This window comes from Epinephelus fuscoguttatus, linkage group LG18 (genome assembly GCF_011397635.1).
Source record: "Epinephelus fuscoguttatus linkage group LG18, E.fuscoguttatus.final_Chr_v1".
Taxonomy (NCBI): Eukaryota; Metazoa; Chordata; class Actinopteri; order Perciformes; family Serranidae; genus Epinephelus; species Epinephelus fuscoguttatus.
The window spans coordinates 38,645,757-38,669,807 of NC_064769.1; the positions used below are offsets into that span (position 1 = coordinate 38,645,757).

At 39.4% G+C, this 24,051-nt stretch overlaps 1 protein-coding gene across 16 annotated transcripts in view; it reads right to left on the minus strand.

Moving 5' to 3' along the window:
- The window catches only part of LOC125906049 (uncharacterized), a 181,656-nt gene that overhangs the window by 5,118 nt on the left and 152,487 nt on the right, over positions 1-24,051 (minus strand). For 3 of the 16 annotated variants that reach the window (XM_049604435.1, XM_049604436.1, XM_049604434.1), the window contains exon 4: positions 8,032-10,251. The exons of 1 other annotated variant lie outside the window; for it this stretch is intronic. In XM_049604435.1, the coding sequence (XP_049460392.1) occupies positions 8,952-10,251 (1,300 nt within the window). In that variant the 3' untranslated portion in view covers positions 8,032-8,951. Of the gene's footprint in view, positions 1-8,031; positions 10,831-11,468; positions 11,527-12,296; positions 12,568-18,777; positions 21,528-22,174; positions 22,233-22,997; positions 23,288-24,051 lie in introns of those variants that run through there. 12 more of the 16 variants (XM_049604430.1, XM_049604431.1, XR_007451743.1 and 9 more) reach the window with 11 other exon arrangements.

Genomic DNA, 24,051 nt, shown 5'->3' on the forward strand with positions numbered 1-24,051 from the left:
GATAGTGACAGTGAGATACTGGCTACAGCTGAATCTCTAGTAGTGATGAACCAGTGAAAACCAAAACAAAATGACTCAAGCTTCAGATTGACAGTGTTTATTATAAATACACCACAATAATTTAAATAACCAGTGTAGCCAGAATGGTCTGCTGATCCCAGCTACACTGCATTGTGTTCTGCTGCACAATCAAACACTGGACACTGGCACGTCTTGTCAAACCCAGGTTTATTCCTGTTTTGAGTCCACAGAGACCAAAACATCGGCATGTGTATTCTATTTCATAATAACAGACCTCTCGCAGCCAAGTTCTCTGCAGACTGAGTAACACCGACGCACTACAAGGACCAAGACTGACATACAGTGCTGTGCACAGACATTTTGTGGGACAGGTGCTCAAGTGAACAGAAGGGCACCTCTTTCATAAATATTTTTCCATTCAAACTTTACACATGTGGGGGGAAAAGTTTTCACTCAGAAAGTGTGCCCTGCCACAAAGTTTCTATGTGTCTGTCAGCACCAGAAGGGCTCTTGAGGCCCAAGTACATACACTACTTTTGTGCACAGTAAGGGTAATTTCTATCTCGCTGACATGTGTCCCATTCATTTATAACAGGCAACAACAAAGAAAACAATGCCACATTGAGTTTGCTTTTATCACAGTGTGCATTTTTGACCTGCCAGACATGTCATTCTCTCAGCTCACCCAGTAAATTTCCACTCACCCCACCTCTTCACCACACCTACCTACCTGCCAAGCTGTCCACACATCTCCCGCTCCTTCACAGACCTTCGTTGCACAGTTATTCTTTGATTTTTCTTTGGGTCCAAAGACAGTTGTTTTGTTTTATCTTCATTTTACTGGATGACACTTTGTTGAGGCATTTATTCAGAGCTTGTATGGGATTATAGTCCATATATAGAGATCATTATACAAATCTGTGTGTAGATATATTGCTGTTGGCAATATGTGGGAGCACACAGATGTTGAACAGAAGAGGCCTGAGAATGAAGCCTTGAGGAACTCAGATTCAAACCAAGACCCAACAAGCTTCGAGTAAAGGCAGCATGTGTTTAACATTTCAAAATGACACAAGTGGAGAACAATTTATACTTGCCTTTTGTAGTAAATGACAGGAAGAGAAACATGCTATGGCTTACTTTCCAAGACCTTATCCAAACACCCATGTAGTTTCTTCTAGCTTATTGTCCTACTACTTCCTAACTAATTAAACACCTTACTACCTCAATTCAGTGTTTAATTTCCCCTAGCTAACATCTGGATAAAAACACCTAACTATTTCATGAGCACAATCACTGCAATCTTACAAAACATACAGGCAAACTAGTGTGTTGGTACAAGTGGGACTGTGTTTACTGTAGAGTGTGACACACGCATATTAACCTTTTCACACTCTCACCCGCCACACCTGGTATTTCTCACGCATAAAAAAATTGTTATGACAGGGTGTCGGTAGCGTAGTGGATAGTGCCGGTGCCCCATGTACAGAGGCGATTCCTCGTTGCAGCGGTCGCAGGTTAGATTCCAGCTTGCAACCCTTTGCTGCATGTCATCCCCCCACTCTCTCTCTCTCCCTCCCAATTTCACACTGTCCTGTCAGTTAAAGGCAAAAAGCCCAAAAAAATAATCTTTAAAAAAAAAAAAAAGTTACGACAACGCCCACGAAGTTACACCTCTGTGGAATGTGTTTCAAGATGCTGTGGGTACTGTAGAGCTCAACAAGCACTTACCACGCTCCAGCCAGTAAAAATAAGACACAGCTACCCATCAGCCAATCAATAAATAACATACAGTTACCTATCAGCCAATCAGAAAATAGCATTGCTGTATCCGGGTAGGATACAAGTGACCTGACTGCAGCAAGTAGAGGGTGCACACACAAGACGGGGGTGCCTTATCATATGTGTACAGTAAGTCATCCCATCATATGATTTTGTAGCCTACTGGATGAAATTACCTGTTGCACAAAAGGAAAACAATGAGAGCTCATCTCAGGGAACATCAGCTGTTACCAAACAGTTTGACAAGACCGCATGTCAACTTTAGCCAACAGAACTCTTGTTAATGGGGTGTTGGTGGATTAGTGGTTAGAGCAGGCACCCCATGTACAAGCTTGTTGCTGCAGCGGTCTGGGTTCGACTCCGGTCTGTGGCCCTTCGCTGCATGTCTGTCTCTCTCCCCTTTTCACGCTTAACTATCTTGCAATTAAAGGCTAAAATATTAAAAAAGAATCCTTGCTAATTTCAGCAGCTATTGTAAACACATATAGATGGTTGATGACTTATGTGGAATTTGAATCCTTTATAAACTATCATTATGCAAATGATGTGCACAATATTCATTGTTGAAAATATGGCCAAACAAGTCAAGTAAAGGCAGCGTGTTTAACATTTCAAATTCACACAAACTTGTGCTTCTCCTCTACCCTGGAATTCCAGAGTTCTTGCGAGAGCAGAATTTGAATTTGCTCAGCAAGTCACTCTGCCAATCAGTAATGATGCTCATTACCTATGCCCATGAAACCGAGCTGCACCAATCACATCGGTGTATCTGATATAGGCGGGCCAGAGGCGAGCTAAACAGATGACGACAGCGCTGCAACGACAAAGTCCAGAATCAGTCAGTAAACATTGCAAGATGGCTACGGATGAACACCAGTTGTTTGAAACGGCTTTGGCCGCTACAATGAACGAGTTAGACTTGGCTTTTTCTCTAAAAGAGGAACAGAAGACGGCGCTCAAATCTTTCCTTTGCAAGAAGGACGTTTTGCTGTTTTGCTGACCGGATACGCTAAGAGTCTAATCTACCAGTTAGCTCCACTGGTAGCTAAGCTCTGGATACGTCACCCTGTGTATTGTTCTGATTGGTTGTAGTGTTATCCAATTGTGTGCAGTGATATTTACAAATGCATGCTTGGTGCCGCCCCTCGAATTGGGCCATTTGCATTACTCATGGCCAGACCCTAAATCTATCTAGATTTGGGTCTGGATTTCCAGGCTACCTGTGCTAATTACATCCAAATAATTTCATCGAGCTAAGTACCTCTAGCCAACTAGGGCTAATCTAGCTAACTACTTCCGGAGCACAATCACTGCAGTGCTAAATATTCGAAAGACATACAAACAAACTGGTGTACTGGTCCAAGTGGGAGTGTTACTGTGTTAAAGAAAACAGATCACAAACTGTGACTTACGCTGATGCTCAACTTACCTTTGATTCATTCCTTTCTTGCCAGCTGTGCAGCATCAGTGTTCTCATAATTTCAACGCCTCAAATGTAAATCCAGTGTGCTTGACAGTCAACGTTGAAAGTACGACCAAACAAACTTCAAGTGAAGGCAGCATGTGTTTCAACGTTTCAAAATCACACAAATAGAGAACAATTTGTACTCACCTTTTGCCATAAATAGTATATCAATACTTTTATTTATTTATTTTATATACTTTATTAATCCCCGAGGGGAAAGTCAATTTTTCACTCTGTTGTCAATTACACACAGGTCCAAACACACACATGCACAAACAGGACCTATACATGCACTAAGTGGAGAGATGTCAGAGTGGGCTGCCCATGACAGGCACTCTGAGCGGTTGGGGGGTTCGGTGCCTCTTCGGTGCCTTCTTATGTTTTGTTGATTTCATTCCTAAAATGTTGGGGTTGCTTTTGTAATAACGTTTAATTTCTTGTTCCTGTTTTGTCTATTTGTTTTTTTAAGTGTTGGGGTTATCTGGTTTTATGTTCAGTGATTTTTTTTATATCCTGTTTTACTATGTTTTTTAAGTTAAGTTTCTTTATATTGATCGGATTTAACAAATCTAACAAATGTGTTTATGTGTGTTGTATTTTGTTTTGAAAAATCAACCTTACATTTTGTTGACATTAGTGAGAGACAGTTTTCTGATTGGTTGATTTTTTTCTAAGATGTTATGTTTCCTGTTCACATATTAATGTGTTTATCACCAAGAAGTATTAAAATATTATGTATCAGAGCGTAAGTTTAGGTATTCTTTTTGAATTGGTAAGTTGTTAAGTTAACAAACTTCTTCTGGCTTGATATACATGCTAAACCTAGCTAACTAGTCTATATTTATCACAGTAATGAATCTTAATGCTAGTCTGAATTCTATCGACATCATATCAAACTAACAAGTCCCACCTGACTTTTAAAGACCTTGTCTAAACACCCAGATAATTCCTCCTGGCTTATTATCCTACTACTTCCTACATATTAAACACCTGACTACCTCATTTCAGTGTTTAATTTCTCCTAGCTAACAACACCTGGATACAAACATCTAGCTATACTGCTTCAGGAGCACAATCACTGCGTGACCTTACCTTTACATTGGTCCTTTTTTGTCCGTCAGTTTTCTCATTACTTCAACGTCTCAAATGCACATAGTGAGCATGAAATACACAGTTGAAAATACGACCAAACAAGCTTCAAGTGAAGGCAGCATGTGTTTCAACATTTCAAAATGACAAAATGAAGAACAATATGTACTTATCTTTTGCAGTAAGTGATATGTCATAAATAATATATCAATAGTATTTACTGTGAAAGGAATTTGTTTTTATTGAATGTTGTGTGTTTTCCATGTAAAAGTTTGGGTTTGTGATTGTTAGTGTAATAATGTTTGTTTATTGTCTTGTTTGTGTTTTGTTTTGGGATTATCCAGTTTCATGTGAAGTGTCATTTTATTTTCTGTTTAATGTGTTTTCTGATGATTTTGTTTCTTAATACAGACTGGATTTGATCAAATGCCTCTGTGTTTTCTATTATTATGCCTTGTTTTGTGAACTCACTTTAATATTTTATTTACAGTGAAAAGCAGTTTTTAGTTTTGTTGATCTTTCTGTAAATCGTTGTGTTTTCTGTTGCTTTAACTTGTGCATGTGATTAATAATCATGAGGTGTTAAAATAACTGATATCAGTACATGTATTAAATATTCTTTTGGAATCAGTAGTGAACATTTTCAAAACATCCTGACCCACAAGTTGTGGGGACGTGTGTGTGTGTGTGTGTGTGTGTGTGTGTGTGTGTGTATACATATGTATAAAGTCAGTCCTACGTACAGCGTTTTCAGGTGATGAAAAAATCCTCAGATAAAGAAGAACTGCTGGGAGAAAGAGAGACGAGAGATGCGCAGCGTTTGCCATTGGTGTATGCTGTAAAGCCCTGTGAGGCAAATTGTGATTTGTGATATTGGGCTTTATAAATAAAATTGATTGATTGATTGATTGGTGTGTTTTGGCCTTTACACTCACCTGAACAGGCTCTATTAACACACTCTTGCTATGTGACCACTTCTCCTCCAAAAAGTAAAATCACTCAATTTCCTAAGATGACACCATGAATTAAGTTTGGACACGTCCTGGCTTGACAGCTAAAGGCTTAAACAAATTTATGCTGCACCGGCTAATGCAAGCTAGCAAAATAAAACACACATGTGATGGTAGTGTGTTCTCATAAGTCTGTGGGATGTTACCTGCAGCCTGGAGGGGAAGATGGAGGACAGATGAGGAATGTTGAAGAGAAGCTGGACGCTGCAACAGTCCAACGCCGAGGTCTGGATGGAGACAACAGTTGATGAGGAAGCTGTAACAGGCAGGAGACATCTACTCCTCACAGGGTCCATGGACAGTTTCATGGTCTTCTCTGTCTCATGAGGACAAATGTCTCCTCAGTCTCTTCGGCACAGCTCCATGGCACAGCTTAGACACACTGTCGAAGACTGACCGTCGAAACCGGTTTGTGTGAGTAGCCTGTACCAGTGAGGCATTAAAGATATCAGAAGGAGTTTTGCTGGCTTCTTGTTCTTTTTACACTGCTTAGGCCTAGTCTATTCAGCGCAATTTCAATGCTGCAACTGCTCAAAAGAAAAACAACGGAAGGGGAGGTTGCTTCTTCTCCTGGTAATACTTGCATTGGCACTGTCCACCCGCCATGTATCACTGCCACCACAAGTGACTGAGTCTCGTCACCGGCTTACCACATACACGCAGGCAGGCCAGGGTTGCCAGATACTGCGACAAATATCCCCCACAATAATACTTGTTTCCTTCACTGTAAAATCGGGAGATTAGCGGGAGAAATTACTGACCTGGAGCATCGCGGGAGATAGGGTTCAAAATCGGGAGTCTCCCACGTGAATTGGGAATGTTGGCAAGTATGGAATAAATCTAAATAGTTTTTTATTGTGTCTTTTAAATGACTACTTTAATTTATTTCAATGATGTCATGATGCCACATTTATTTTAAATCTCTTTTTATTTACGTTTCTTACATTTAAATAAATGGGGTGGCAGTGGTGTAGTAGCAGTGGATGGGTGGGTGTACAGAATTTAATAATAACTAGATACTGGACACAAGATGGCGCCTGTTTATTCTAATGGAGTTGCTCCCCTGGCACATACACCGAAAAAATTTCTAGCTTCCTGGTTTACTGAAACAGTATGACTGATTATACAAGTTACTGTTTCCCCATGATTTCCCGCTGGGCTTGTAGACTTTACATTGTTTTGACGTCACTGATATTTTCAATCACTTTTTTCGGCTTGAGCAAAGTTTCACAAATATAAAACTTCCATGGATTAAAAAACAATCACAATAGAAAGACTCATTATTGATCTTGTTTGGGGTGCGAGGTGTCCTGTGAACCATTTTACAGACATTTCTTTTATAATGGTGGTCTATGGGGAAAGTGCTTTTTGGGCTGCAGGGGATTTTTTCACTTTAAACGTGAGTTAAATTTTTCCATATTTTCCTCTGTGAAAACGTCCTCACCCTCCTGACCACACCACCCCTGACATGTGACCTCCAGGTTCCACGCTCCAGAGCTGCTGTTCAGACCCGACCTGATCGAAGACGAGAGCTCGGGGAGTGGCTTTTATCTTAATGCAGTGCATGCTGGGAAGTGTATACTGATTTAATATATAAATAGATATCTAATTAACTTAATTTGATGAGTTAAAGGGTAATTTTAGTATTTTTAGTATGTTATTGTGTTAAAGTTCTCATTGGAACATCATTTTCTCAAACTGGTCCAGCGTTGAGTGAGAGCTCTGCAGCCAGCAGACATGAGACTGAAGTAGAAGCACACAGTAAGAAGTACGCAAATTCAAGAGCTAATTTTTTGGTGCTTTCAGAGCCTTTTGTTTGTTATTTCAGGGTACAGTGAGTCAGACTAGCAACATAATTAGATATTTTTCATATCTAAACATCCTAATAAATCTGTAACTGTTTAGAAAGCTCCAAGCAATCAACCTGTTCTGGCCTCCAAATCTCCCACACACCAATCTGATTAAGCATCTTGGGATGTGCTGGTACCCCACCTCACAACTGACAGTTTCTGCAGTGTAGTGTGGGGCACTTTCCTGCTGGGAGGCCACGGCCATCAGGGAGTGCTGCTGCCATAAGGAGAGATACTCCATCTGCAGAGGTGTTCAGGTGGGTGGAGCACATCAAGAGGCATCTTCATCAATTTCTCGACCAAAAGTTTTCCAGGAGAACATTGTATTGTAACAAGATGACCAATGTTCATGTTCACTTCACCTGATAGTGGTTCTAAGACACACACACACACACACACACACACAACAGTGAAGGTAAAAAAAACAAAGGTGCCATTTGCTATAGCCCTTAAAAATGTAAGCCCAAATCTATCATGAGTTTTCTTTCTTTTCTTTGAGTGAAATAGTAGAAATCTATCAGAATTTAATGCTAATTCTACATAAATAAATTATATATATTAAAAACTATTCAGTTAAATGAATAATTTCTTGTGATCTTTGATGAGATCATACACAGGTATGCAGTGATGATTGCTGGGTAACATTCGCATGTTGATGTTGCCTAATGTAAAGTCTCTTTGATCATGTAACGAAATGAGACGATATCTGGTAGTTAGTTTAGGCGCAAAATCTATCAAGATTGAAAAGCTGAGCGCATCTACAGAAACTCAAAAAACTGCTAATGATCCAGTAAAGACACTCAGAGCAAACTGACTTCATCAAGCAGAGGTTTTATTAATGATTCACAGAAAACGGCTCCAGTCAGGACGATTTCATGTAGAACATCAGAATATATATCAATCACTGATAATATGGCTTGTTAAAGACACAGTATAACATAAATGAGCTGTGTCATCTGAAATATTTTAACTAGTCATCTCAAGCATGAATACACACCAATACACCAGGATATATAGATGTGCATGAATACACATCAACACACCAGGATATATAGATGTGCATGAATACACATCAACACACCAGGATATATAGATGTGCATGAATACACATCAACACACCAGGATATATAGTATATAATAACATTGATCAGAATATAAATCAAATGTAAATACATCAGACATTGTGTCTAAATTCTGTGACATCCTCTGTACAAACTGATTAACATGAGAAGGAAGCATCATGGTTAACTACTTTATATGTTCAGTACAGTTTATATCATATATGTCTCAGTGTTGTGTTACTGTCCCACCACCAGTTTAATGAGACTTCTGTCAACATCAGAATGAATCACAGCCTTGTACTGACTGAAAAACACATTAGAAAACCTTAAAAACAATGAACCTACACAAAGAAACTAAAGAAAAATAAATGTCTTGTTTAAAGATAGAGGAGGGGAGCTGCTGTACTCAACATCAAACAGCAGGGGGCGTCCTCACTCCATTTAAATCCAGAGCTGTTGATCCAAACAGTTTTCTAATCTGTACAGTGAAGTTAAACTGGAAGAACAAAAAGAAACAGCCATTAAATACCACAGAGGGCGCTGTTTGAGGAATTACACATCTGATATTTAAAAGGTGATTACATTTGAATGTTCTTATGTAGTTATTACATCAACATCACACTTAATATATACAGAATGAAACACATTTCACCAACATTGTAGACTGTGTTTTCTATGCAGCCGACCCCCCATTATCTTTCTTTCCACCTACAATGTACTTCACTGCTGTTTTAATTGCTCTTCCAGCTGCTGTTACTCTACCAAACCCGTACCACAGCGCTGCTTTGATTCCTTCATTTTTATCCATTTCATCTTTCATCTTTTCCAGTCTCGTGACCTTCTCTGTGTCTCCTTTCTCCTTCATCTTCTCAATCAGGAAGTCCAAATGGACAAAAGTGGACAGTGACTTAACATTCAGGGCGAGCTGCTCCAGAGTCACAACATGCTGGAACGCTTCTTCCAGCCACTGATCTTTTTCTTTCTCAAGTTCCTCTATGTTCTTCTGAAGAGTTTCCAGAAGGCTTGTTGACTCCTCACAGCCTGCTTTACTCTTTTCATACTTCTCTTTCATGTCTTGTATGGTCCTCTGAACTTTCCTTGTCTTGCTCACATACTTCCACATTGTTTTAACATGATCTGATTCTTTTTTTTCACCCTTACATACAGGGCATTGTTTGCCTTTCTCATGTTCTGATACACAACACTTATCCTCACATACAGTGCACTGTTTATCTTTCACATGAACTGATGCAGGACACTTCCCGGTACAGACAGTGCAGTATATTATTTTCTCATGAGCCCATGGCCATGCAAAACACTTGCCCTTACATACAGTGCATTTTTTTTTCATGACCTTACAGTGTTCTGGAGACCAGGCCAGTGTGCATGGATAGTGACAGTTCTCCTTGCAGACAGTGCAGCAGACAGCTCCTCCATAATTTAACCCAAATGCCAACACTCTCCACTCACTGACAGGTTCTTTAACTTTATAGACCTCCTCAACTTCTACAGTGAACTCTTTATTGTTCTTCATCTCTTGTTCATATTTCTTCAGAGCTTCCTGAGTCTGCTGGATTTCACTCTGTTTCAGTTCAATAAACTCAATTCTCTCTTGCAGGTTGTGGATGCAGGCCGTCAGTCTGGTGCGTCTATTCAACACCTCAACAGTTGTTGTCAGGTCATTAGATGAAGTGTTTTGCAGGAAATCAGTGAACTGACCCATTTGGTCCTCTGATAAGCTCCATGCATTTTTCAGAGCAACATTATTTTTCTTTGTTTTCTGTGTGCTCTGGCAGTTATCAAACACAAAATGAACCGGCTCATTCTCCTCATCTCTGGCACATTTAATGTTTGCAGCCTCCAGACCTTTGAAGACATTTTCAGGTGTGACACCATTTGAGTGTGTGATGAGGGCAACAATGTTCTTCTCCATGTTTTTTCCAAACAGAGACACAACTGAATCAAAGATGTACCTCAGTCGGTCACTCAGTCGATTCTCACTTGCTTTTATCACCAGACCCACTGCATCAATCTCATGAACTCCATCATCTGAGCGGAACAAGTCTAATAACCTTTGACTGACGATGACATCATGTTCAGTTCCTGCAGTGCTCCCATATCCAGGAGTATCGATGATGGTCAGAGAGTAGGGCAGAGTTTGACCTTCAAAACCAACGATCTCGTACACGATCACATCTGTTGTCTGACTTTCACACTGACTTTTCTCCTCACCCTCAAAGTCAGTCACATCTGTTGTCTGACTTTCTGATTGTCTTTTCTTCTCGTCCTCTACGATCTGAAACCAGACATCATCCTTCCACTTCACTCCCATGGTGTAGTTGACCAGAGCGTTGATCAGAGTAGATTTTCCTGCTCCTGTTTCACCCACAAGCAAGATGGTTTTGTTTAACTTGCTTGGATCCTTTTCACTGAGAGTCTTTCTTGTGAGAGTTCCAATATTCTCTTTCTTTGGTTTCAGCTGGTAAACATTCGGAGATCCTGGTTGGATCAGAACTTTGCAAGTGATGTGGTCATATTTGGATGAGATTTTCCTGTAGAAAAGTAAAGACACAGTAAAAAAACTGCTAAACATGGAATTAAATAAATAAAATGACTGTACTTGCTGGGATCTTTTAGTAAAAGCCTTTTAGCCTATGAGTCTATACAGTATAAACAAACTAATCATCTACAGGCCGAGCAGTTACACAGTATCTGATATTAGGTTGATAAGTTCAGCATTTAAAACTTACAGCCTCATCACCAAATAATGTTGTGTGTGTCTGCTACCTGCCACAAAGCACCTCCACTGAACATCATCTAAAGGTTGTATTTGGTCAGCAACATATCTGTGCTTTTGATCAGTGTCTGAGCTCCATTTTAACATCACATTTTGCAGCCACATTGCATCCCTGTGTGCAGCGCAATGCACATACAGCTGGCATTGTGTCAGCTAAATAACATAGCACCACATTTAGAAACAAACCATATGATTGGTTGACACGTCACTGCATCATTGAGAGCTGAAAAGTTGAGGTCAACCAACTTCAATTTATTGCGCGTCACAACCGTCAGCAGTGTCAGACGTCAGTTTGTATCTTTATGTCACCAGCTTCTATTGAAAATGACTTGTAGCCTGTTGCTGTGTCGCTCCAAGAGTGAATGCAGCATTAGAGACAGTAGTATTACTCACGTTGCCATGGTAACAGTTTCACAGGAGGATAAGGATGGAGCACCTTCATATGAGTTCTCTGGATGAAAGAAAAATAAGTCAGTAACGTACACGTCCTGTCAGCTGTACTGTTGTAATAAGATACTGTATCATAACTGACATGATTAAAGAGTGGAAACACAGTTCTTCAGCCTGTGTCCACCTCCTACACACAGTTTAAAATCAGCCACAGTCAGTTTCATAACCCAAATATTTACCAGCTCACTGGTCACATTAAGTTGAAGTTTTTTATTTTTTAATAATAATTTTGTTTTTACCCTACACAGACACAGACATAAACGAAATGTTTTAATCACCAAATGCACTCAAAGCAAAATTGAAACAAAGTGGAAGTAAAGGCATCAAAGCAGTTTGACGTGGCTCGTAACACGTCAGACGCTTTCAGGACATGTGGGAGTTCAGAGTGAAAATTGCTCCAAAGATCTGCTGCAGTTACTGCTGAAATATTGTCTTTCTGTCTTGTAGAAAAAACATCCATCTCAAAATCAAGAATTTATGGTCAGTGTGTTAAATTAAGCTTCAGTCTCTCTCATGCTCTCAGAATGATTTGATTATGAATTAAACCTTAACTGAAAACAAATCTTAGTGCATTCAAAGCTCTTATCATTTAAATGTCATTCTAATATAAGATATGAATGACTTATGAATGTCAGATAGTATGTTCAGTTATCAGTTATGTGCATAAAAATGCATCAAGATAATGTATAATTATGCATTTTTTATCTGGTATTAACTCCTGATCTTAACATTTGCAAGTATGTCATAATTACTGTCTTAAAGTGTTCTTACCTGTGTTGATGGTCCCGGACACTGAAGAGGCAGAGAGAACAGATGCTCAGCTTTTATATCAGCAGAGGGGTGGAGACCCTGTGGTTTCACAGAAACAGTCTCAAAACAGCTGAGTCACTCTACTGACCAAGTCATCTGAAGTTACGAGGACAGAAACAAACACGTTTGCATCAGTAAAGATGTTCTTGTATTCTGTCAGAAGGGTTCATTGTCAGCAGTGTCAGCATGTAGTGCATACTACATCACATGTTGTAATCATTTATCTTCTTCACTGAGTTGCTGCAGCTATACATGAATTTCCTTTTGGGGTTCAGTTAACGTGTATTTTATATCGTATTATGAGTATCAAACTCTGAGATCTCTCCTCCCTCCCGTCACGTTCTCTGTTTCTGACAGTTTGAAGTCAGACCATTTCTCTGAAATCACGTGGCAACAAGATCTCCGAAAACACTTTTCAACAACAAGGTAATTCAATGTGCCTTCAATAAGACAGAAATACATTAAGTAAAGGTATAAAACACCAGACAAGTTAAAAAAAAAGACAATTAAAATACACAATACAATATTGTGTACACATACACAATAAATATATCAGCTTTTCTGGGAGTTTTTTCTTTTTACCAGATTTGTGGAGCATATAAACTGAATGCTGCTTCTCCAGTTTCAGTTCGGACACTGAGGTCATAAAGCAGACCTGATCCAGACTATCTGAGATGTCTGAATGCTTCACAACACGACAGCAGATCAGGAAAAAAATGCAGTGCTTTGTAAACCAACAATAGTATAAAATCAATTCTGTGACAAACAGGAAGCCAGAGCAAAGACCTGGGACCTGGACTGATGTGGTCTCTTCTTGTCTTCGTGCAGTTCAGATGAAACATTTCCGCTGAGACAAGTTGAATCTTGCAACAACAACACACTGATCTGCAATGTTTTGAAAAACTGCCAGTTTACACCAATACAAGACAAGATGGTGTATTGTTTCTATAGCAACAACTATCTGTACTTAAATTCTGACTTTCAGCTTTTCAGACTTATTTTGAGGCTGAATATAAATTGTAGCTTCTTAAAATCTGAATGAGGATAGTGACAGTGAGATACTGGCTACAGATGAATCTCTAGTAGTGATGAATCAGTGAAAACCAAAACAAAATGACCCGAGCTTCAGATCGACAGTGTTCATTATAAGTACGCCACAGTAATTCAAATAACCAGTGTAACCAGAATGGTCTGCTGATCCCAGCCACACTGAGACAAGACAAGTCTTGTTTGTATTTTGTTTTGGGATTATCAGGTTTTATGTGATAGTTATCACATTTCTAGCTTCCCAGTTTACTTCCACAGTATGACTGATTATGCAAGTTACTGTTTCCCCATGATTTCCCACTGGGCTTGTGGACTTTACATTGTTTTGATGTCACTGATATTTGACTCGCTTTTCTCAGCTTGAGGAAAGTTTCACAAATATAAAACTTCCATGGATAAAAATAACCACGATAGAGAGGGTCATTATTGATCTTGTTTGCAGTGCGAGGTGTCCTGTGAACCATTTTACAGACATCTCTTTATCATGGTGGTCTATGGGGAAAGTGCTTTTTGGGCCGCAGGGGATTTTTTAGCTGCAATACCATTAATGGCCACTATGAGGAGCTGAATTATCCACAGAGGTCTCTTCCTCTCCAAAGCAAACAGACCAGCTGATTTACTCCAGTAGAAAGACTCAATAAGGACCTTTAATGTTACAAAACAGTGGTTTTCCAATGCTGTTTGGCTCATTGTAGAGGGGCTGCTAACTACTTTGGCCAACGTGAAAACATCAGTGTCTCTATCGTAGAAACATGGCAGTGCAACATGGTGATCTCTGTAGAGGAGGACCTGCTGCCTGTGTAGATACAAACGTCTCATTCTGAGGTAACCACAACAGTGTATCCCCCTGAATCCTCCACACTGGACCTTTAAAGAAATGTATTTGGACACTGACGGCGTCAGCCAGCAGAGCCTTTCCCTTTTGTTGCTGCTGGTTTTCTCCCTCTGTCCATGTTAATGGGTGCTGGATACTAACTGCCACAGCCTGAGTCATATCACATCCTTTCAGTTTCAGTTGTGATGGCAGATTGCACCAGTCGTGTCTCAGGCTGCTGTTGATACATAACCACAAGACCGGCTCACCAGGAAAATCACCAAACTTGCAGATGGCCAGGCCGCGCCTGTGAGAGACTCACATTTACAGTACTTCTGATAATAAAGAGAACCACACAGTCTGTAACACTATCATCATTTTTTATTGACACAACACTGGCAACACACCACCTTGTTTTGTCCTAATAATTCACTACAACAAAGATCAACAAGTTGTTTCTACTCTGTGCTGAGATCAATAAATATACTGAGAACATAAAATAGTTGATCAGCAGAATCAGCAGTCCCATCAGACATGACTGAGATCAGGAAACATACAGTGTGAGGAAGAGTTACCAGGCTGCAGGAACACAATAAATACAAAGTCACTTTAACGCCGTCCGTGGATCATTAATTAGCCCATATAATACAAAAAGATATCATACATATGTACACATACACTCACTGTTCTCAGGTCATGAAGTTTATTTAAAGGAGCTGAAGCTCAGCTGAACCTGCCAGCAGGATCTCTTCATCTGCACCAGAGCTAACCTCGCTAAACACATTTAAAGGGCCAGACCTGTGTTTTTATGTAGTTCAACATATTTACTACGATTCAAACATGCTGACTGGTTTTCAAAGGCACACCTCAGTGCTCACATGGCCACCCACCAGCTCCTGGCTAGCCAGGCTAACTGTTTCCATCTGTTTCCAGTCTTTATGCTAAGCTAGGCTAACAGCTGCTGTAGCTTCATATTTACTGTAGAGACAATCTGAACATTGGACTCTATGAGAAGAAGATATATTTAAATGTTGAACCGTTCCTTTAAGGTCAAAGACATTTTTAAACTCTACGGCTTTAAAACAAAGTTCAGCAGTGATGTAAAGTTGAACTAAAACACAGGTATGGTCCTTTAAAGGTCACTTCTCTTGGTCTTGTTTTATATTTACAGTTCATGGAGGGGTGACAGAAACATTTTCAAGGTGACAGGGTTTAAAAATGGCACATCTGGAACCATTCGAACAGAAAACAGAAATAAAAACTGTTGAGGACTCAACAGCTGCACATGAGACAAATAATAATCACATCACTTTCAAACACAAAGGAAATCAAATTAAATTAGAGGCAAACAATGACCAAACTATTTTAATCTAAGAGGCAACTGATAGTTGTTAAACTATAATCTTTCTACATACTTTATATTGAAACTTAAATATAACTTAATGTGTTTTACTTTGAAAGCCATCTGTCTGAATTTACACTCTGTGGTTGATATTTAATAGAGTTCACAAATAAAAATAATTAAGTTGTTTGTATTCAACGTGTCAAATTCTGATTAAAATCTTTAAAGAGTGGTGCGTCGGTAGCATAGTGGGTAGTGCTGGCGCCCCATGTACAGAGGCGATGCCTCGATGCAGCGGTCGCAGGCTCGACTCTGGCTAGCGACCATTTACTGCATGTCACGCCCCGCTCTCTCTCTCACCCCATTTCACTCTGTCCTATTCATTAAAGGCAAAAAAGCCCGAAAAAAATAATCTTTAAAAAATCTTTAAAGAGTAATTTAACTGAAGATCTTGTTTTTGCTGCCCTCCAGTGGTTTGACTTCTCACCTTGCTGCAGTGATGTTAAGTGTACTCAAGGGTGTGTCAGCACACTGTGACATACCTGGTGGTTTTGATTACGCTGATGTTGAGTCTCTCTTTTAGTAGAGTCAAATTTTGCTTGTTTGCCGAGATTGAATCTGTGAAATTCAGACACCAAAACTGGAGACTGCAGAGGACGATCAGTCAGCGATCGATTTGAACAGCATCAGTTAAGCAGTATTTATACCTCTGTGTCAAATTGACACCGTACCTACGCTGTAGCCTGACATGCACCTCCCCAGAAATGTAACACACAGACACAGACCTCCTGTCTGTCTCTGTGAGCTGAAACCATTTCCCTCAGTGGAAACAAAGCTTTGATTTACTTTAATTTCACAGATAAGAAACAATAAATTGTGAAGACAATAAAGCCTCCACACACTGTGTGTGATTCATCCTGACTGAAATATGAGCAGAGGAAATCTCTGCTAGCTGCTAGGCTAATTTATACAATGTAAAATGCCATAGGCTTGTGCTAATAACGTTAGCATGTTGTATTTGTGGGGAAAATGTGTCCAGATAAAGACAAGTGTCATCAGGGAGTGCTGCTGCCATGAGGAGAGATACTCCACCTGCAGAGGTGTTCAGGTGGGTGGAGCACATCAAGAGGCATCTTCATCAATTTCTGGACCAAAAGTTTCCCAGGAGAACATTGTATTGTAACAAGATGATCAATGTTCATGTAAGCCCAACTCTATCATGAGTTTTCTTTCCTTTCTTTGAGTTCAATAGTAGAAGTATGTCACAATTTAATGCTAATTCTACATGAACTATAAAAACTCTAAATAAATTATATATATTAAAAACTATTCAGTTAAATGAATAATTTCTTGTGATCTTTGATGAGATCATACACAGGTATGCAATGATGATTGCTGGGTAACATTCGTATGTTGATGTTGCCTAATGTCAAGTCTCTTTGATCATGTGACGAGATGAGACGATATCTGGTAGTTAGTTTAGGCGCAAAATCTGTCAAGATTGAAAAGCTGAGCGGATCTACAGGTCCAGTGAGCAGTCGTGTCTTTTAAACATAGAAGCTGCAGTAAGAAAGACGAGAGAAACCAACAGGAGGAAAAGAAGCAAAGCCTGAATTAGATTCATCTGGATCTTGTATAAACAGTTGCCAGTGGTGTGTGTGTGTGTGCACCTTGTAACTAGTAGCTAGCGTGCACTGGGACCTGTCCTAACTACCTTACACCACTGCCTTCTGAAACACTGTGACAGTTCAACCTGAAAACATAGTGTTCTAAGCATTTTCAGAGAGCTTATCAGAAATGTGACTCACCATGGGGTCAGACTGCAGACTGGCAACAATAAGCGGGGTGTCCTGCTCCAGTTTGCAGGGGCTAATCTGTGGGGCTCACCCTGCCAGTGTGCAGAGGCCCAGCAGACGGCACTCATTTAAAACTTCACACTAGTCCCAGTGGAAAACTGATATTAGATGGAAATAACCAGGACTGATAGAAATCAAATAATTAAAACCATATAATTACTGGTGATGACAACCAGGAGCAAGTAATGGCAAGTGGCATCATTAACCCTGCTACACGTCCTGCAGACTCACCAGACGCCACCCATTGAGCAGGTTTGGGATGCTCTGGATCAGCGTGTACGACAGCGTGTTCCACTTCCTGCCAATATCCAGAAACTTCACACAGCCACTGAAGAGGAGTGGACCAACAATCAATCAACAACCTGATCAGCTCTATGTGAAGGAGAAGTGTCGCACTGCGTGAGGCAGAATGATGTCACAGCAGACACTGACTGATTCTTTAGGACCCAAAAATGTATTTCTGTAGCACTAGTCCTGTGAAATACTAATATATGTCTTTTTGTTAAGATCAAACGTCACATTTTAAAGTGTCCTTTTATTGTGACCATCCCAAGACACACCTGTGTAGTAATGATGCTGTTTAATCAGCATCTTGATAAGCTACACCTGTCAGGTGGATGGATTATCTTGGAAAAGGAGACGTGCTCACGAAAACAGACTTTAATACATTTGTGACCACAGTTTAAGAGACAAATATCTATTGAGGCAATTAAAAAAATCTTTAACTTTAACCTGTGAAAAATGGGAGCAAAAATACAAGTGTTTGATTTAAACTATGGGTGTTTCTAGTGTCTCTGGTTTTACCACATGAGTGTATCTATGTCACTGAGGCAAGGAGCAGGTCTATATAATCAAGTCGTATAATCAAACAGAATAAACTAAATTTTGTCTTTAAGTTAGTTCATTTCAGGAAATCTCACTGGACTCAAGATGCCTTTTGCAAAAGAGACCTGAGAACAAATTATTTAGAGACCAACAACTGTAGGTCTGTCCCTACCAATATTTATTGAAATGTAAACTCTGGTCATGTGAACTCCACATGAAGTTAACCTGTAGAGCGTCTGCAGTGTTGCCAGGTTTGTGTGTTTCAGTTCAGTAGAGTCTCATCAGTCCACATAATCCCCTCAGTGATGCAGCTGAGTTGACTCTCTCTAGCAGTCAGTGCAGAAATCACCAACAACAGAGTTAGTCTCATATTCTACGTGCACTTTGATGATCCGTCAGTTATGATGGTGGTGTGTTTCTCTGTTGACTCTCTGTTGGATTTGCTGCTCAAATTAAACTGCAACTGTTTCAGTAACAAAGAGAAACAGACATTTATTGAGGAAAGTTCAGACTCAAAAACCTGCTGATGATCCAGTAAAGACACTCAGAGCAAACTGACTTCATCAAGCAGAGGTTTTATTAATGATTCACAGAAAACGGCTCCAGTCAGAACGATTTCATGTAGAACATCAGAATATATATCAATCACTGATAATATGGCTTGTTAAAGACACAGTATAACATAAATGACCTGTGTCATCTGAAATATTTTAACTAGTCATCTCAAGCATGAATACACATCAACACACCAGGATATATAGATGTGCATGAATACACATCAACACACCAGAATATATAGATGTGCATGAATACACATCAACACACCAGGATATATAGTATATAATAACATTGATCAGAATATAAATCAAATGTAAATACATCAGACATTGTGTCTAAATTCTGTGACATCCTCTGTACAAAATGATTAACATGAGAAGGAAGCATCATGGTTAACTACTTTTTATGTTCAGTACAGTTTATATCATATATGTCTCAGTGTTGTGTTACTGTCCCACCACCAGTTTAATGAGACTTCTGTCAACATCAGAATGAATCACAGCCTTGTACTGACTGAAAAACACATTAGAAAACCTTAAAAACAATGAACCTACACAAAGAAACTAAAGAAAAATAAATGTCTTGCTTAAAGATAGAGGAGGGGAGCTGCTGTACTCAACATCAAACAGCAGGGGGCGTCCTCACTCCAATTAAAAATCAGAGCTGTTGATCCAAACAGTTTTCTAATCTGTACAGTGAAGTTAAACTGGAAGAACAAAAAGAAACAGCCATTAAATACCACAGAGGGCGCTGTTTGAGGAATTACACATCTGATATTTAAAAGGTGATTACATTTGAATGTTCTTATGTAGTTATTACATCAACATCACACTTAATATATACAGAATGAAACACATTTCACCAACATTGTATACTGTGTTTTCTACACAGCTGACCCCCCATTATCTTTCTTTCCACCTACAATGTACTTCACTGCTGTTTTAATTGCTCTACCAGCTGCTGTTACTCTACCAAACCCGTACCACAGCGCTGCTTTGATTTCTTCATTTTTATCCATTTGACCTTTCATCTTTTCCAGTCTCGTGACCTTCTCTGTGTCTCCTTTCTCCTTCATCTTCTCAATCAGGAAGTCCAAATGGACAAAAGTGGACAGTGAATCGAAATTTTGGGCAAGCTGCTCCAGACTTTCAACATGCTGGAACGCTTCTTCCAGCCACTGATCTTTTTCTTTCTCAAGTTCGTCCATCTTCTTCTGAAGAGTTTCCAGAAGGCTTGTTGACTCCTCACAGCCTGCTTTACCCTTTTCATACTTCTCTTTCATGTCTTGTTTGGTCATTCGAACTGTCCTTGTCTTGCTCTCATACTTCCACATTGTTTTTAGATGATATGCTACAGAACAGTCATCTACACATGCAGTACATTGTTTTTCTTTCACATGAACTGATGCAGGACACCTCCCGGTACAGACAGTGCAGTATAATTTTTTCTCATGATCTGATTTATGATACTTATCCTCACATACAGGACATTGTTTTCCTTTAACATGAAATGATACACAACACTTTCCCTCACATTTAGTGCATGGTTTGCCTTTCTCATGATCTGGTACAAAACATTTATCTTTACATACAGTGCATTTTTCCATCATGACCTTACAGTGTTCTGGATACCAGGCCTGTGTGCATGGATAGTGACAGTTCTCCTTGCAGACAGTGCAGCAGACAGCTCCATCTGAAAACACAAACCACCACCACCCACCTTCAATAGGTATTTTAACTTTGTAGACCTCATCAACTTTTACAGTGAACTCTTTATTGTTCTTCATCTCTTGTTCATATTTCTTCAGAGCTTTCTGATTCTGCCGGATTGCACTCTGTTTTAGTTCAATAAACTCAATTCTCTCTTGCAAGTTTTCAATGTAGGCTTTTAGTCTCTTCTGCTCCTTCAGAACCTTCACAGTTTCCTTCGGCTTTTGAGATTCAGTTTTTTCCAGGAAATTTGTGAACTGACTCAGTCCTTTCATTGTTGTTTTATCTGCTTGTTGAAGAGCTTCAGTCTCCTCTGTCCTGTCTTCATGCTGGCAGTTATCAAACAGGAAGTGAACAGGCTGATTCTTCTCATCTTTGGCACATCTAATCTCTGCAGTCTTGATGGCTTTCAGAACATTTTTAGGAGTTATTCCATTTGAGTGTGTGATGAGGGCAACAATGTTCTTCTCCATGTTTTTTCCAAACAGAGACATTACTGAATCTAAGATGTACCTCAGTCGGTCATCCAGTCGATTCTCACTTGCTTTCATCACCAGACCCACTGCACTGATCTCAAGAACTCCATCATCTGAGCGGAACAACCTCGACCATAACCTTCGTCTGATGATGTCATTATGTTCAGTTCCTCTGGTGTGTCTGACTCCAGGAGTATCAATGATGGTCAGAGAGTAGGGCAGAGTTTGACCTTCAAAACCAAAGATCTCGTACACGATCACATCTGTTGTCTGACTTTCACACTGACTTTTCTTCTCGTCCTCTACGATCTGAAACCAGATATCGTCCTTCCACTTCACTCCCATGGTGTAGTTGACCAGAGTGTTGATCAGAGTAGATTTTCCTGCTCCTGTTTCACCCACAAGCAAGATGGTTTTCTTTAACTTGCTTGGATCCTTTTCACCGAGAGTCATTCTTGTCAGAGTTCCAATATTCTCTTTCTTTGGTTTCAGCCTGTAAACATTAGGAGATCCTGGTTGGATCAGAACTTTGCAGGTGACGTGGTCATATTTGGATGAGGTTTTCCTGTAGAAAAGTAAAGATATGAGTTAAAAAAAAACCCTGCTAAACATAGAATTAAATAAATAAAATAACTGTACTTGCTGGGATCTTTTAGTAAAAGCCTTTTAGCCTATGAGTCTATACAGTATAAACAAACTAATCATCTACAGGCCGAGCAGTTACACAGTATCTGATATTAGGTTGATAAGTCCAGCATTTAAAACTTACAGCCTCATCACCAAATAATGTTGTGTGTGTCTGCTACCTGCCACAAAGCACCTCCACCGAACATCATCTGAAGGTTGTATTTGGTCAGCAACATATCTGTGCTTTTGATCAGTGTCTGAGCTCCATTTTAACATCACATTTTGCAGCCACATTGCATCCCTGTGTGCAGCGCAATGCACATACAGCTAGCATTGTGTCAGCTAAATAACATAGCACCACATTTAGAAACAAACCATATGATTGGCTGACACGTCATTGCATCATTGGAGAGCTGAAAAAGTTGAGGTCAACCCAACTTCAATTTGTTGTGCATCACAACCGTCAGCAGTGTCAGACGTCAGTTTGTATCTTTATGTCACCAGCTTCTATTGAAAATGACTTGTAGCCTGTTGCTGTGTCGCTCCAAGAGTGAATGCAGCATTAGAGACAGTAGTATTACTCACGTTGCCATGGTAACAGTTTCACAGGAGGATAAGGATGGAGCACCTTCCTATGAGTTCTCTGGATGAAAGAAAAATAAGTCAGTAACTTACACGTCCTGTCAGCTGTACTGTTGTCATAAGATACTGTATCATAACTGACATGATTAAAGAGTGGAAACACAGTTCTTCAGCCTGTGTCCACCTCCTACACACAGTTTAAAATCAACCACAGTCAGTTTCGTAACCCAAATATTTACCAGCTCACTGGTGATTTTAAGTTGAAGTTTTTTATTTTTTAATAATAATATTGTTTTTACCCTACACAGACACAGACATAAACGAAATGTTTTAATCACCAAATGCACTCAAATTGAAACAAAGTGGAAGTAAAGGCATCAAAGCAGTTTGACGTGGCTCGTAACACGTCAGACACTTTCAGGACATGTGGGAGTTCAGAGTGAAAATTGTTCCAAAGATCTGCTGCAGTTACTGCTGAAATATTGTCTTTCTGTCTTGTAGAAAAAACATCCATCTCAAAATCAAGAATTTATGGTCAGTGTGTTAAATTAAGCTTCAGTCTCTCTCATGCTCTCAGAATGATTTGATTATGAATTAAACCTTAACTGAAAACAAATCTTAGTTAATTCAAAGCTCTTATCATTTAAATGTCATTCTAACATAAGATATGAATGACTTATGAATGTCAGATAGTATGTTCAATTATCAGTTATGTGCATAAAAATGCATCAAGATAATGTATAATTATGCATTTTTTTATCTGGTATTAACTCCTGATCTTAACATTTGCAAGTATGTCATAATTACTGTCTTAAAGTGTTCTTACCTGTGTTAATGGTCCCAGATACTGAAGAGGCAGAGAGAACAGATGCTCAGCTTTTATATCAGCAGAGGGGTGGAGACCCTGTGGTTTCACAGAAACAGTCTCAAAACAGCTGAGTCACTCTACTGACCAAGTCATCTGAAGTTACGAGGACAGAAACAAACACGTTTGCATCAGTAAAGATGTTCTTGTATTCTGTCAGAAGGGTTCATTGTCAGCAGTGTCAGCATGTAGTGCATACTACATCACATGTTGTAATCATTTATCTTCTTCACTGAGTTGCTGCAGCTATACATGAATTTCCTTTTGGGGTTCAGTTAACGTGTATTTTATATAGTATTATGAGTATCAAACTCTGAGATCTCTCCTCCCTCCCGTCACGTTCTGTTTTTCTGACAGTTTGAAGTCAGACCATTTCTCTGAAATCACGTGACAACAAGATCTCCGAAAACACTTTTCAACAAGGTAATTCAATGTGCCTTCAATAAGACAGAAATACATTAAGTAAAGGTATAAAACACCAGACAAGTTAAAAAAAGACAATTAAAATACACAATACAATATTGTGTACACATACACAATAAATTTATCAGCTTTTCTGGGAGTTTTTTCTTTTTACCAGATTTGTGGAGCATAAAAACTGAATGCTGCTTCTCCAGTTTCAGTTCGGACACTGAGGTCATAAAGCAGACCTGATCCAGACTATCTGAGTAACTGAATGCTTCACAACACGACAGCAGATCAGGAAAAAAATGCAGTGCTTTGTAAACCAACAATAGTATAAAATCAATTCTGTGACAAACAGGAAGCCAGAGCAAAGACCTGGGACCTGGACTGATGTGGTCTCTTCTTGTCTTAGTGAAGTCCAGTTCAAATGAAACATTTCCACTGAGACAAGTTGAATCTTGCAACAACAACAACAACAACAACACACTGATCTGCAATGTTTTGAAAAACTGCCAGTTTACACCAATACAAGACAAGATGGTGTATTGTTTCTATAGCAACAACTCTCTGTACTTAAATTCTGACTTTCAGCTTTTCAGACTTATTTTGA